This window comes from Pezoporus flaviventris, unplaced genomic scaffold (assembly GCF_033815535.1).
Source record: "Pezoporus flaviventris isolate CSIRO_AGI_PZ_B2104156 unplaced genomic scaffold, CSIRO_AGI_Pfla_v1 ptg000005l, whole genome shotgun sequence".
Lineage (NCBI taxonomy): Eukaryota > Metazoa > Chordata > Aves > Psittaciformes > Psittacidae > Pezoporus > Pezoporus flaviventris.
The window spans coordinates 7,093,142-7,106,890 of record NW_026892553.1 but is presented as its reverse complement, the minus strand read 5'-3'; the positions used below and the strand labels follow the sequence as shown (position 1 = coordinate 7,106,890).

Here is a 13,749-nt window from a genome sequence, read left to right as displayed (position 1 = left end):
CGCTGCCTCCTCCCCAGGCCGCGGTTACCGCGGGCGGCACCACCGGGCTACCGTGCCCCGTCAGACCGCGGCGGCAGGGGCGGGGCCTGCCATATGGACTCGCCCCCGAGTGGGCCGGGCGTCTTTGAGACTTGTCCAATAGCCACGCTTCTTCCCTGCCCCGCCGTCCGCGTGACCCTCGGAGCCGGCGCTGATTGGCCGGCGGCTACGCGGAGCGGAGTGAAGCGGCGAGCGTTCCGGGTGCGTCAGTTCCGGCTGGCGCGCGATGCTGTCGGTTGCAGGCAGCTCCGGCCCCGGCGGGGCGGGCGGCTCCGGGCCGGGCCTGGGCAGCGACGGCGATTTCCTGTCGCGATACCGGCTGGTGTCGGCCAAGCTGCGGCGGCGCTTCCTGCGCAAGCCGAACGTGGCGGAGGCGGCCGAGCAGTTCGCGGCGCTGGCGAGGGAGCTGCGCGCCCAGGAGAGCCTGCCCTACGCGGCCTGGTGCCAGCTGGCCGTTGCGCGGTGCGCGCAGAGCCTGTTCCACGGCCCCGCCGAGGCGGCCGCCCTGGCCGAGGCCGCGCGGCTCTTCCTGCGGCAGGAGCGCGACCTGCGGCAGCGCCTGGGGCTGCGCGGCGGCTTCGGCGAGCATGTCGCGGCGGCGCAGAGCTGCGGCGCGTTCGCCGCCCGCCTGCACTTGGAGCGGGGACAGCCGGCGCTGGCGGCCGGGCTGTGCCTGGAGCTGGCCGCGGCGCTGCGCGACACGGGACGGCCCGCTAGCGCCGCCGCGCCTCTGCAGCGGGCAGCCGACCTGCTGGCGGTGGCGCGGCTGCCTTTGGAGGCTCTGCGGTGCTTGGCCGACCGCGCCTCCTGCCTGCTGCTGGGTCGCGACTACGCCGGTGCGCTGGCGGCGCTGACTCGGGCGCAGGCGCTGGCAGCGGCCGGGCTGGGTGGTGGTGTCGGCGGCGGGGGAGCCCCCGGTGGTGCCTTCATGGACGTGCTGGCGCGTTGCGAGGTGTCGCGGGTGCTGCTGTTGCTGCTGCTGCAGCCGCCGCCCGCCAAGCTGCTGCCCGAGCACGCCCGGACGCTGGAGCAGTACTGCTGGGAGGCTCCCGAGAGCGGTGCGGGGCCCGGGACTGGTGGCGGCGCCGGGGCGGGCGGAGGGCTGCCGCCTGCAGCGAGCTACTTACCGTCCGAGCTCTTCCTGCTGCTGCAGTCGGCCGTGCTGGCGTGCCAGGAGAAGGACGCAGAGGCGCTGAAGGCCCTGCAGGCCGAGCTGTGGCCGCTGCTTAGCGCGGAGCAGAACCACCTCCTCCACCTGGTGTTGCAGGAGATGCTGAGCCCTGCCGGACAGGGGCTCTGAGCATCACCATGGGCATGGATGGGCCTTTTGCAGAGCCACAGGGTCGGGCTTGGACTTACCTTTGAAGCCACAGTCTGTGTCAGTTTATCCTCTATTTTGTTATTTATTTTTAATACGAATTCTATAACAGAAGCAAGTAATAATCGATGAGCAAATGTGTTCATCTTATGTTGTGTCATAGTAAACCACTAATTGTGCATACTGAAAATTGTCGTGCTTTGAAAAAGTGTAACGCTAAAGCAGAACGGCAGAAACAGGCTGTTTCTTAAAGAACTGGCTGCAATTTGCACACAGGAAAACTTGCCAGGGCAGTATCACCTGGGGTAAGGGTGCTGGAGGGCTTGCACATCTGGGAATTGGAAGTTGCTGAAGTTGCTTTGAGAAAGGGCAGCACATAAAACTGTTTTTTGTTTCCCCCTGAAGATGAAATAGTGCAGCCAAAGAGAGCATTTAGCTCTCATGGTGGAGAAAAGGAGTTGGTCACTGACCTGCAAGCAGCTGCCTGAGGACAGGTGCCTGTCGCAGTCTGGCTGCATCTTATATAGAACAGATGGGTTGGTTTCTGCACCATCTTGTACTCTCCCTCTGTATTACCTATTGAATCCCATTGCGACTGCCTCTGATGTCCCCACTGCTTCTGTTGAGCTTTACTCCTTGGTTTCTAATGTTATCCCTAATCCTCTTGCAGTGCAGCCAGTGGAGGGGGTGTCTGTGTGAAATATTCTTCACCCATCTCCAGTGTTACAGCCTTCACACCTGGAACACTAAGGGGTTGGTTATGTGAGGAAATCAAATGACTAGGTAAAGAGAAGTCATGGATCAATGTGCATCACTGATAGATCACTAACATTTCTTCTGGCTATAATCTATCCTGGGCAGATGTTAACCTGTTACTGAGTAGTTCTATCGTAAGAAAAAGATCATTTAAAAGAATGTGAAGTTAACCCTGGAGTCAGGAGGAGATTGGGCTGCCTGGCCTCGAGTAGATGCTATTTGGGACTATAACAGGTGCTCAGTCTGGGGTTAGAAATCTGTTGTGACTAGAGCTTGCAAGGAGATAAGAGTAAACTGAAGCAGGATTATGAGGGGGCTTTGGAGAACGGTGGGGGTCCACTGGTCCAACGGCTTCAACCAGCACGAGCAGGAAAGCGAGTACACGGTATCCCTTCTGGAAACTCAGTAGGGATCCAAGTCCGCTCTCCCCAAAGCTGGACCCCACCCGGGAGGGTCCATCCGCTGTGTTAACGCCTCACTTCGCTGTAAAGCTTCAGGCGGGACAACGGCTCACCGCTCCCTTAAACGACTGCTGCCTGCGGAGCCCCGGAGCCCAACGCCGCTTCCCGATGGGACAGGACGGGACATCCGGTTCCCCCGGCCGCCGGTAGGTCGAGGCCTGGGCGCACTCAGCGCTAGGCGGGACCGGCCGCGCGCGGGGCTTGTCGGGAAGGGGCGGCCTCCGCGGTCCCTGCGCGGCGGCGGCGCCACGCGGTGCGGCCATGGCGGACGGGAACGGTGCGTGGCGGAGGGCCCGGCCCGGGGTGGGGGGGGTCGGGGCTATGGGAGCGCTCCGGGGCCCCCTCCGCTGCCGGTGGGGATGCTCACCGTGTCGCTCCCGCAGGTTCCAGCGTGACGAAGCGGCGGAAGAAGGAGAAGCGGGCGCTTGCCGATGAGGATGTAGCGGTGAGTGCGGGGCCGCCGGCTTAGAGGGGAGAAGGGAGAGAAGGTGACTGGGGGTTCCGCAGCTCGATCCGTGGGGCCTAAGGGCAGGGCCTGGGGGTCCGCCGTGCCTCACAGCGTGCCCGAGCTGGAGCATGGCCGGGGCCACGTGGAGGCAGCAATGGGAGCGCGGGCCTCCGCGGTTCCTCCTCTGACCTCGGTACCTTCATCCCCATCAGGACATCCAGCACACGGAGGAGTTCTTCATCAAGCCCGAGTCCCGCGTCGCCCAGCTGGACACGTCTCAGTGGCCCTTGCTGCTGAAGGTAGGGCTGGTCGTAGACAACCTCGTGGCCCTGGTCCTGCTGCATCTTTTGTCCTCAGTGCAGGCCCTGGAGAGGCACAGCTCCTTCTCTGTGCAACCCTACGGCTAGGGAACAGCTCTCTGTATGCAGAAATCGTGTTACAACGTTTGTCTTGCAGCATCATTTCTATGTCTGCTTTATAAGTTTTCCATCTCTCCTGTAAAGACCCAACCAGATTTCTTCTATTTAGTTTGGTTGCCTGTGAGCTGTGTGTACTTATGTATTGCTTGTGCTGAGTTTCTGGGGCACACTGGATTTTTGCTCCATTGTAAAGGTTGGTATTCTGCTGCTTTCACATCACTTTCAGTACAGGACTTATGTTTCTTTCTCTTCCCATAAAGTGTGGTTTCATTGTTGGGTCGTTTTCATTTTGGAAGAGCCTCTTACACTCAAATGTACAAATCAGACATTGTGTAACTGGGGAGATGTACTGGGGCAAAGCAACCCTGAAACTTAAGGTGAGCTCACAAACACTTGTAACTTTTGCTTTGATTTTTGTAGAACTTTGACAAGCTAAATGTGATGACAGCACACTACACACCTCTTTCTTTTGGTGCTAATCCCCTGAAGAGAGAGATTTCTGACTATGTGAGGTGAGTGCAGTAAAGGCTGGAGTGGTTTATTTCTCTTTTGCAGTTAATATCTTCAACATATTTTCTGTTCTGGATCCTCCTTGTACCTTTCTGCTCACCTCAGTGCCTTGCTACTACCACTAAGTGTCTAAATAGGAGCTGCTGATCACTTCTGATAATGCTTGCTTTGTTCTGGGGTTGTGGCTGGTCTGGATGCACGTTTAAACACTTGAGTTCTCTGGGGTCTTACAGCCTGCTAGGCTTTGAGACTGCTTGGAGTTTGTTTCTAATACTTGCCTTGGCTTAAGTGCAGAGTAGTGATGAGAAGTTTGGGGAAAAGAGAGTTCTTTGACCATGAAATATTCTCACTGCTGCATGCAGAGCAGCTCAACATGTGCTCACTGAGAGCAGTGTTGTGAGGTTCACAGCTCACTTGGCTGCAGAGAAATACATTTCTTTGCAGCCATAATAAATATCATCAGCATTTTTATGCTCTTGATGTATTTGCCTCAGTGCTTAGTTCCTGTTCTCTGTCATCTTGCACTGTAGGTCTGGGTTTATTAACCTCGACAAACCTTCCAATCCATCTTCCCACGAGGTGGTTGCATGGATCCGACGCATCCTTCGAGTAGAGAAGACAGGACACAGTGGCACTCTGGATCCTAAGGTGACTGGGTGCCTCATTGTGTGCATTGAGAGGGCAACACGACTGGTCAAATCTCAGCAGAGTGCAGGTATGTTTATTGCCTGGGATCATTCAGTATAAATGGAGAGGTGTGGGGTTCTTTTGAAGACAAAATGGAGATTTCCAGTCTTTGAAAGGACAAGGACTATCCTTGGTCTTCAGTGCTTTGAGCCTAGGGTTTGCTTGTCCTTCATACTCCAAGCTAGGGAAGGTGCATCCATGCTGAATCAGGTTCTTTTCCTTGATTGCCTCTTTGAGGCTTGTGCAGTTTGAAGTCACTGAAAACATTTCTGGCAGACTGCTTTTGTGTGCTAACAGAACTTACGGCCTCTATAAGTCCAGTGAAATAAAATCAGTGAAGAATAAATGTAGCTCAGATTTATTTCATTGGAAGAATAGCCAGCTCCATACCAAACTGTGCATACTTTGTAGGAGAGGTGGTTGTGAACCCTTCAGGGCTCTGGCTGTGAAGCAGGGAGGACCTTGAGGTCAACATTAAATGCAAGTGGCCACTCCTGACTGCTCTTGTCGTTTTTTCAGGCAAAGAGTATGTGGGAATTGTTCGGCTGCACAATGCAATTGAGAGTGAGGCTCAGCTTGCCAGGGTAAGTCTCAGCATGCTCTCAGCCATGCTGGCACTGCACATGCAAAGTGTACAGATGAGAGGGTAGGAGCAGAGCTCAGGTGTGCTCTGTGTGTGAGGTGATGATGAAGTTTATCCATTCTCTGAGTGCAGTGGTGCTGCCCTCCTGCAGCACCCCGATTCCTGTTCTAGGGTCTGGGTGCTGTGCAGCCTCCAGAGACCCTCTGGTCTGCCAGTGTCCTACTGGGGGCTGTTGTGGTGTGTGGCTGGCTGCCTGCAGGAGTGAAGTGGTGCCAGCACGGTTGGAGCCCCTCCTTGGGGGGCTCTGTCCTCACTGAGATGAAGGATGATGTCTGATCACATACTGCCACCTGATGAAAAAGCCCAGCTGTGCTCACTGGGGTCGCATTTAGACCACATCCGTGGTTCACATTGGCTTTATTAAATATGACATCACCAAATTATGGTGAACCTTCTTGCTCATGGAAGTGGTCATAGTTGCTGGAGACCCCAAGGTGTTGGGATACAGGTGTCAATGGTTACTTCTGCTTCTATCCTTAGGCAATAGAAACGTTGACAGGCGCGCTGTTTCAGCGACCACCCCTCATTGCTGCTGTCAAGCGACAACTGAGAGTCAGAACTATCTATGAGAGCAAGCTGGTGGAGTATGATCCTGAGAGAAGATTAGGTAAAACAGGGCTTTCCTGCCTTCTTCCTATTAAACTGATGGCTGATAAAATTTCCTGTGAAATGGGCTGCTTCCTATTCTTGGCAAATGTCTTCAGACCTAAATCCTCACCACCATCAAGCATCATGCATTACTTGGATGTGTTGAGAAATCCTCACCACCAACTGCATCATGCATTACTTGGGTGTGTTGAGAAGCAAATCCTCTGTTTCTTACTGCTGCATCCTTCATTGAAGAGCCAAATGATGTCAATTTAGATGGCATTAGCACTCAGTGCAAGGATGACCTTCATCTATCACCCCAGGCTGATGGCTCTGTGAAGGATTCAGTGTACAGCTTCTCTTGGAGTTTCTAGATGTGGTTCATTTCTGGATACGTCTTTAAATACTCTCTTGTCCTGCCCTCTGTTTCAGGTATCTTCTGGGTGAGCTGTGAAGCAGGCACATATATCCGAACACTCTGTGTTCACCTTGGATTGCTGCTTGGAGTAGGGGGCCAGATGCAGGAGCTCCGCAGAGTGCGCTCGGGCATCCTGGGAGAGAAGGTAGAGTGGTACCACTAACTATAACCAGCCAGCTTGAACCTGTCAGAATTGTATGAGTTCCTTGGAACTGCATTAGTTTTACAGAGTTAGGAGAAGGTACTGGTGCATGGCAGCATGGGGGAGTTTAGTGAATAGCCCTGAAAACGTGGGAGCTCTTGCCATAGATAGTCTGGAACCAAAGTGTTGAGTTCAGTTCAGGGTGGTGTCCCTGTTCTGGTAATTAAGCTTTGGGACAGTGAATGACTGGGAAGTGTACCATGGTGACTGAAAGTGTGTTTCATGCCACCTGTGTTTCTCAGCCTACAAACTGTGCATGTGCCACGAGTTCAGGTGAATGGGCTGTCTGCTTTGCAATCTGTGACCGCTTGGTGTCAGGGCATAATGCAGGGAATGTGCTTCATCAGACTGAGCCTGGGAGGTGCAGGCTTGTGAACACAGTATGGTCCTTTAGTCTGGTCATAGCTGGATCATGCGGCCAGTCCAGACTCCAGGACTGATTTCTTGCAAAACATGCATCAGTGGAAGTGCTTCCCCACCTATGTGTGCTCTTACTGCAGCTGTAATCCCTGCAGTCATTTCTGAATTCCAGGGATTGGGTGTGTACAGCTGCTTCAAGAATTGATTCCATGTCACGGATTGCAGAGCTGGTTAATTTAGACTGCTTTGCCTAGAAGTCCCAGATAGTTGTTTAAATTTGGTCATATTTCAGTTTCATGTGGACACACCTGATGCATTAGATCCAAGTGCTCTCTGAGATTAGGAAGGTTGAAGTCTGTGGTAGCACAAATCAGGCTGACCTCAAGTTGTTGATGGAAAGTATTCTTGCCTCTTTTAGCTTGCTTTTTTGATGCTTCTGAATTGGATATGTTTTTCACTCCTTTTGTTGCACTTCAGCTGTTTGTGTGTGTTTCAAGTTAATGGCTGGAAGAGAGTTTAGAAAAGTTGTGTCTTCATCTTCACAGGACAACATGGTGACCATGCATGATGTACTGGATGCACAGTGGCAGTATGACAACAACAAGGATGACAGCTACCTGCGAAGAGTTATCCTGCCACTGGAGAAACTGCTGACTTCACACAAGCGGCTGGTCATGAAAGACAGTGCGGTGAGCTCCTAGCGCAGTGCTAGCTGAGAGCCAGAGACTGCAGTGTCCTCCTCACTTGTACAGCTGATATAATACATGGAGGATCAGGGCCCACATGGTGTCCTGTTCTGTCCGAAGGGTGAGCTGTGTAGGACCTAGTATGGGCCACTGCCAGATGAGCAGTAAGATGCAAGAGGCAAGAATTGAGTGGCAGAGAAGCTGCTCTCCTCACTTCAGGAGGATGCTGATGGTTGTAAGAGATCTGCCTCACATGTTTGCTGTGATAGGTGCTTTGCTTTGCTTAGTTCTTTTAGAAAGTTCTGAAGTTTTATATAATGGACAAGAAGAAATGTTATTGCTGGGACTGTAACAGCAATGGGAAGCTAGAATATTAGAGGCACTTCTTACCTTGTTTTTATTCTCATATTGACTTATAAGCCTTCCTGTTTCCTTTGTTTTCAGGTTAATGCCATTTGCTATGGAGCCAAGATTATGCTGCCTGGTGTCCTCAGGTATGAAGATGGAATTGAGCTTAATCAAGAGATTGTCGTCATCACCACAAAAGGAGAAGCTATCTGCCTAGGTAGGAAACTCCTGTTCTTCTTGTGCCCAGCTAGCTGCAGAAATAACAAGCTGTGTTCCAGTGACTGCACAGCAAATAGGTCCCCATCTATCTGTAGATGGTTTAGATAGTGCTTCCTAATGGGAACTGTGGGTTAGTGTGGCCCAAGGCAGCTGGTGTTGGGCAGGATGTGAAACAGTGGCTGTGTCAGTCCTTGGCAAGGTGTGAACAATTCCTCAGCCTGGTTTCAGGTGTGGATGCTCAGGTGTGCTCTGTGTGTGAGATGATGACAAAGTTTATCCATTCTCTGAGTGCAGTGGTGCTGCCCTCCTGCAGCACCCTGATTCCTGTTCTAGGGTCTGGGTGCTGTGCAGCCTCCAGAGACCCTCTGGTCTGCCAGTGTCCTACTGGGGGCTGTTGTGGTGTGTGGCTGGCTGCCTGCAGGAGTGAAGTGGTGCCGGCACGGTTGGAGCCCCTCTCTGGGGGGCTCTGTCCTCACTGAGATGAAGGATGATGTCTGATCACATACTGCCACCTGCACATCATGCTTCCTGAGCAAATCAGTGTAAAAGGACTTGAGCAACTCCCAGCTTCTGTGAAATGATTCTGGGAGTGCTTTGTTCTAACCAGGGTCTTCAGAGAAGCTGTATAGGTGCCAGGGACTGACAGACTGTACAGATGATCTGTCATGGTGTGCAGTGCTGCATGGTCTCATGCTCTGGCCAGAGCCGTGGGACTGATGGGCCTTGGAGGGGTAAACAGGCAAGCTGTTCCATCCTGCTGTTTGTGCTGCCTGCACTCTGGTCATCTTGGGGACCTGGTGATGAAAACATTTATTGGTAGGATTAGTCTCCTATGTTTGGCTCCGCAAGGTTTTGTGAGCTGATAAAGGAGCATCACTGCTCCTTTCTGTATTGGTATGGTTCCTTGAGCTGCCTGGAAGTGCTCCAGGAGCTGCTTACAGAGCTCTTCCCATCCAGTGGTGGTGTTGGTGCTGCTCTGTGAAGTGGTCTTGCTGTGTTTGCCGATCCAGAACCAGTCTATGTAAGATAGAGGCTTATGGTGTGGTTAATCCATCACTGATGGACTTGCTGCCTTTGAGAAGAGCAGGTCTCTGAAGATTTAGTTCAGAACCTACCTTCAGTGAGGTTTTGGGGTGAAATGGCACTAGTGGGAGATGTTGCTCCTCTTTGTGCTGACAGAAGAACAGGCTGAACGCAGCAGGTTCCTGCATTGCTGTCACAGTTGTGCTTTTAAGAGTTAATGAACTCTCTGCCTGCTTTTGCAGCCATTGCCTTGATGACCACAGCAGTGATTTCTACCTGCGACCATGGTGTTGTGGCAAAGATCAAGAGAGTGATCATGGAGAGAGATACGTACCCCCGCAAATGGGGTCTCGGTCCCAAGGTGAGTGCTGTGGGGGCATGGTCATTTCCAGGATGTGGGACCTCACAACTCTCAGGCAGAGATGTGCTGTCCTGGAGCCACAGTGGTGATGATTCCCAGTGCTGGGGCTGTGCCAGCCCAGTGCCAGTGGGAGTGAGGCTTTCCCTCCCCATGGATCCTGGGCAGCTCTGCTTGAGGCCCAGCTGGGGCTGCTGCTCAGGCACGAGCTCCTCAGGTCTGTACAGCACCAGCCCTCCTCTGGTAAAGAGCCAAATGATGTGAAATGGATGGCATTAGAGCTCTGTGCAAAGATGACCTTCATCTATCACCCCATACTGATGGCTCTGGAGAGGCTCACAGCGAATGTGAGGTGATGGAGGCCCGTGCAAGTACCTTGGAGTCTTTAGTAGTGCCCTGCATTTGCAGCTGGAGTGGTTCCGCTGAAATGTAGCAGGTCACTAAGGTGGTGAAACCAATCCATGATTGAAGGTCCACATAGAATATTCTGTGATTCTGTGTGCAGAGTCATCTTACACTGCTGCCATTACTTCCCCCACAAATTAGCCTTTATTCAGTGGTGAATATGCGTTCCTATAGGCTGCTGTGCGGGGGATGTTTATAAGGTCCTTAGAGAAGTGTTAAGTAATGCTGTAGTTGGTTTGTTCCTGGAGTACCTCCTCTTAGATCGAGTGGATGAAGCTCTGGGGATGATTTCTTCTTCCTGGAGCTGCAGTCTGACTTGTTGCATGTTACTCTCAGGCCAGTCAAAAGAAGATGATGATCCAGAAGGGTCTGCTGGACAAGCACGGAAAGCCCAATGAGAGCACACCGGATTCCTGGAAGAAGGAGTATGTGGATTACAGGTGGGTACAGCTCCTGCATGATGGGGCAGAAGGGAGCCCCGTGCAGTGAGGGCTGGGCTGCTGCCATTTGTGCTCCAAGCATATTGGCACAAAGCTGGTGGCTCTCTGGACCTATAGGGTATGGTGGCATTTCTTGGATGGAGCATGCTGCTGGTGGGCAGTGGTGGAGGGAAAGGCCCTGAGCAGACAGTTATCCCTTTCTAGCCTGTGCTTGTGGTTTTAGAGGGAGTCAGTCTGCTATATTAAATGGGGGAAGCCTTGCTGTTGCCCTGCCTTGTCTGACCCTGGTGCAGGCTGCAGGTCTTCCCCACACCCAGCTTCCCCACCCAGCACCCACTGTGGGTTACAGAGCCCTTGAGACAGGATGGGGCTCTGTGCTTGTACAGAGCAGTGCGAGTCAGTTCCTCACTGTCCTGCTCAGTGTGGGGATCTTCTCTTTCAGGGATACTTCCAGGAAAGAGGCACCTGCTGTTTCAGAGCCGGAGAGGGCTCCAAAAGTGAGTATCTTTAGAGCTCTCTGGCTGTGAGGTGGTTTGGGCCCTGATGAAGGGTGGGTCCGCACCTGTTTCTTTAAGGCAGCTGGTATCAGATGCTGGATTGAGTGCTGCTTTGGCTGGTTGTTTTACAGGGGAAGGTGTTTCACATTCTGGGAGCCTAGTGCCCAGATGTGTATTGTGGTTGCATGGCCCATAAGCTAGCTGTTTAGGGCCTCATCTCTGGGATGTTGTCCTTTGGTTGTGAGCCCTGTAGCTCATAGTATGAGAACGAGGAGCTCTGATTTGTGGTGTACAAGCTGCAGCATCCAAAGGAATCCACTGCGTGGAGCCACAGGAGAGATCTGTTGTGCCAGGAAACCTTTCTGGAGGCTATAGCCAGCTGCAGAAATGTCCATGTAAGAGTTGTGCCTAAAGTGCCCCAAGTCAGGGCTTGTGCATGCACTTGGAAAGATGCAGCAGTTTCAAACTCTGCAGCATTTGGGGACAGGGTGCAGACGCAAGTCCTAGCCAGTGTATGCAGTAGGGGACTAAGGCAAGTCTGTACCTTCACCCTGCTGCTCAAAGCATTGTTAACTGTGTAGTTTGATTGAATCAGGTAAAGTAGTTGCAATGGGCTTGCAAACAGGTCTTCCATGATGGGAGCAGCTTTGGGAGGTGGTGTGCCTGACAGCGTGTTTCTCTGACAGAGGAAGCGAGGGTCGGAGAGTGAAAGCGAGGAGACTGTGAGCCCGCCATCCCCTGCCAGCCCGCCACCAGAGGAGCTGAGCAAAAAGGAAAAGAAAAAGAAGAAGAAAGAGAAGAAAGCCAAAGAGGCAGCTGAGAGTGGAGGGGAGCAAATAGAAGTGGTACGTAGTGGGGTGCTCCCATGGTACAGTCCAAGCATGGGGAGGAGGTTGCTGTCTCTCCCCAATACCTGCAGGACAAATGCATCAGCATCCTGGTGTGCGTGTCCCCCAAGTGCCAGGCTCCCCACAGGTGGAGAAAGACTGAACTGGTTGAGGGTGGTGGGAGACTGGGCAGGTGAAGCTTTTGGGATCGGTCTGTGGTGAGGCAGGGATGGGGTGAACAGCTGTCTGTGCCCTGGGGCTGTTCATAGGTACATGTTCCTGCCAGGCCTCTGTGCTCTGATGCCCTGTAACGGGTCCCAGCAGGCTCCATTTGGTGCTGACAGTCGGTCTGCTTGAGTGCTTGTATGGCAGTGAGAGGATTGCAATCATGGGGAGCCTGCACTGCATCTGGAGTGGGACTGTTCCTACTGAAATGAGCAGTGAGGGATTCCTTTTTGACTCCTTCCTGATATCTCCAACCTCTTTGCAGACCAGTGAGACAAGCACCAAGAAGAAGAAGAAAAAGAAACAAAAGGAGGTAGAAGAGAGCTCGGAGTAAGCAACTGGATCTGTCCAAAGCAGGAAAACCTCCTCAGCAGGGAGGGAGGAGTCTGAGGCCTTGACAAAAAGAGGACTGGCTGCATGGCAGAGTGGCCAGCAAGTTCCAGGTTCCTTTTCGGTTGTGTACACGTGTGAGCGGGTGTGTTTGCCCAGGATATGCCCTGCTCGGGTACCTCTCCTCATCCTGTTTTAAGGGTTGTCAGAGGAGTGGGATGCCTCACTGCTCCTGCACTGGATTGCTCTCTAAAGCTGAGCACCATGACGCCAATAGAAGTGGTATCTTCAGGGAAGCTGTAGCTTCTGGCTCTTACTTGGTGTCTCTGATTTCATCTTGAGAGGGAGGAATAATGTTTCTCCCTCCTCTTGTCCTGCCTCTTCCTTTTCCTCCAAGGTTGGAGCTGTTACCTGACCGTCATAGAATGTTGGTGTCTGGAGGACTGGCTTTGTCATGGCCCATCTGAATGAACAACAGTCAAATCGGTTATTGGAAGGGCTCTTTGTTTTGACCTGGCCATATGCTTGTTTCAGCCCTTGGCTAGATGAAATCAAATAGTCCACCCCGAGATTCCTCAGTGCTTTTTTAACCCTTTATCATAAAAGGATTAGAACATGGAATTCCTGCTTTTCGCTTCATAGTGCGGGAACCTGCGTGTTAGTTGTTGGTTGATCCCCAGACCCAGTGCCCCAGGGACCTTGTCAGTGTGTACCTCTGGCTGCAATTCGCTCTCCTCTACCCACTACCCACATACTGGAATGGGACCACAACACTTTCAGTTGCCTTCCATGGCTTGGATAGCCAATACGCTCTGGAAGGCTGGAAACTGGGATGCTGCTTGGGGGGCAGAAGTGAAGTAACCAGTATGCTGTGCTAAAAAGGGCTGTTGGGACTGGAGTCTTCCATGAGGAAAAGCTTTGCCAGAGGCACGTCTGCAAGGGGGCACGCGCTGTGGGCCTTGAGTGGTTTCTTGTCCTGATTCAATTATCTGGGCTGGCTTGCTGGGGGTGGGAGGTCTCATTCCTCTCACAGGGGTAATGCTGAGCCAGATTTTAGCCCCTTTAATGGGATTCTTCCACATGGGAAGGATCCACTCTGCTTTGTTCTGAGCTTCATCCCTGCAGAGATTCTGTAACGCTTGTCTTGGCCTCATGCATTGCTTTTCTGACTTTTCTCCCCTCCAATGCTAGAGATACACGCAGGCAGTGGGGCCAGCAGCTGGTGGCTGCCCGAACCTGAGCAGAAAGAAAAAAAGTCCATTTTTATTTACTCTTTTTTACATAAAAATAAAAGCCCTATTTTTGAACAGGTGATTTCCTTCCTCATCTGCCTCCTGTAAGAGATCAGTGGTCTGTTCCTGGGGAGGGGAGGCAGCTTAATGCATGTGCGTGCTGCAGCAGGGCAGGTTAACGGTTGCCCCTTCTGCCCAGCCTTTGTGCTGCTCTGCTGAAGAAGCTGCTGGTGCAGGGAGAGGGGTCATGCTGATGTGGACCTTGACCAGAGGGGCCTTTGTTGCTGGTCAGGACTTCACAGATGCCATG

The 13,749-nt window shown here is 52.7% G+C and overlaps 2 protein-coding genes and 5 non-coding genes across 8 annotated transcripts; all 7 read left to right on the top strand.

The window, feature by feature from the left end:
• The first annotated feature begins 238 nt into the window (after positions 1 to 238).
• Positions 239 to 1,538, top strand: F8A1 (coagulation factor VIII associated 1). The gene has a single exon (XM_061445516.1). The coding sequence runs from the start codon at positions 266 to 268 to the stop codon at positions 1,337 to 1,339; it is 1,074 nt and encodes a 357-aa protein (XP_061301500.1). The 5' UTR covers positions 239 to 265; the 3' UTR covers positions 1,340 to 1,538.
• A 298-nt stretch (positions 1,539 to 1,836) lies between these two features.
• On the top strand, positions 1,837 to 13,514 carry DKC1 (dyskerin pseudouridine synthase 1). Of its 2 annotated transcripts, none has more exons than XM_061445887.1 (15): positions 1,837 to 2,720; positions 2,958 to 3,019; positions 3,235 to 3,321; positions 3,862 to 3,953; positions 4,482 to 4,666; positions 5,158 to 5,222; positions 5,762 to 5,888; positions 6,302 to 6,432; positions 7,395 to 7,538; positions 7,980 to 8,100; positions 9,368 to 9,486; positions 10,225 to 10,328; positions 10,771 to 10,825; positions 11,512 to 11,670; positions 12,143 to 13,514. In XM_061445887.1, exons 4-15 carry the CDS (start codon positions 3,883 to 3,885, stop codon positions 12,209 to 12,211), a joined length of 1,350 nt encoding a protein of 449 aa, XP_061301871.1. In that variant the 5' UTR covers positions 1,837 to 2,720; positions 2,958 to 3,019; positions 3,235 to 3,321; positions 3,862 to 3,882; the 3' UTR covers positions 12,212 to 13,514. The 2 variants fall into 2 exon arrangements, with proteins under 2 accessions (XP_061301871.1, XP_061301870.1); XM_061445886.1 differs by lacking the exon at positions 1,837 to 2,720 and adding an exon at positions 2,734 to 2,851.
• LOC133265643 (small nucleolar RNA SNORD17) lies at positions 5,315 to 5,561 on the top strand. The gene has a single exon (XR_009742036.1). It is a non-coding gene; the product is annotated as a small nucleolar RNA SNORD17 (small nucleolar RNA).
• On the top strand, positions 6,126 to 6,202 carry LOC133265647 (small nucleolar RNA SNORD83). Its single transcript, XR_009742039.1, has one exon. It is a non-coding gene; the product is annotated as a small nucleolar RNA SNORD83 (small nucleolar RNA).
• Positions 6,606 to 6,740, top strand: LOC133265642 (small nucleolar RNA SNORA36 family). The gene has a single exon (XR_009742035.1). It is a non-coding gene; the product is annotated as a small nucleolar RNA SNORA36 family (small nucleolar RNA).
• On the top strand, positions 8,358 to 8,604 carry LOC133265644 (small nucleolar RNA SNORD17). Its single transcript, XR_009742037.1, has one exon. It is a non-coding gene; the product is annotated as a small nucleolar RNA SNORD17 (small nucleolar RNA).
• LOC133265648 (small nucleolar RNA SNORD83) lies at positions 9,734 to 9,809 on the top strand. The gene has a single exon (XR_009742040.1). It is a non-coding gene; the product is annotated as a small nucleolar RNA SNORD83 (small nucleolar RNA).
• Positions 13,515 to 13,749: the final 235 nt, after the last annotated feature.

What these genes read in the sequence shown, in the direction of transcription:
- F8A1 (XM_061445516.1), top strand. Translation starts at nt 266, where the DNA reads ATGCTGTCGGTTGCAGGCAGCTCCGGCCCCGGCGGGGCGGGCGGCTCC.
- DKC1 (XM_061445886.1), top strand. An exon ending in CGGGCATCCTGGGAGAGAAG is followed by an intron (nt 6,433 to 7,394) that starts GTAGAGTGGTAC and finishes TCATCTTCACAG; the next exon opens with GACAACATGGTGACCATGCA. An exon ending in TGGTCATGAAAGACAGTGCG is followed by an intron (nt 7,539 to 7,979) that starts GTGAGCTCCTAG and finishes CTTTGTTTTCAG; the next exon opens with GTTAATGCCATTTGCTATGG.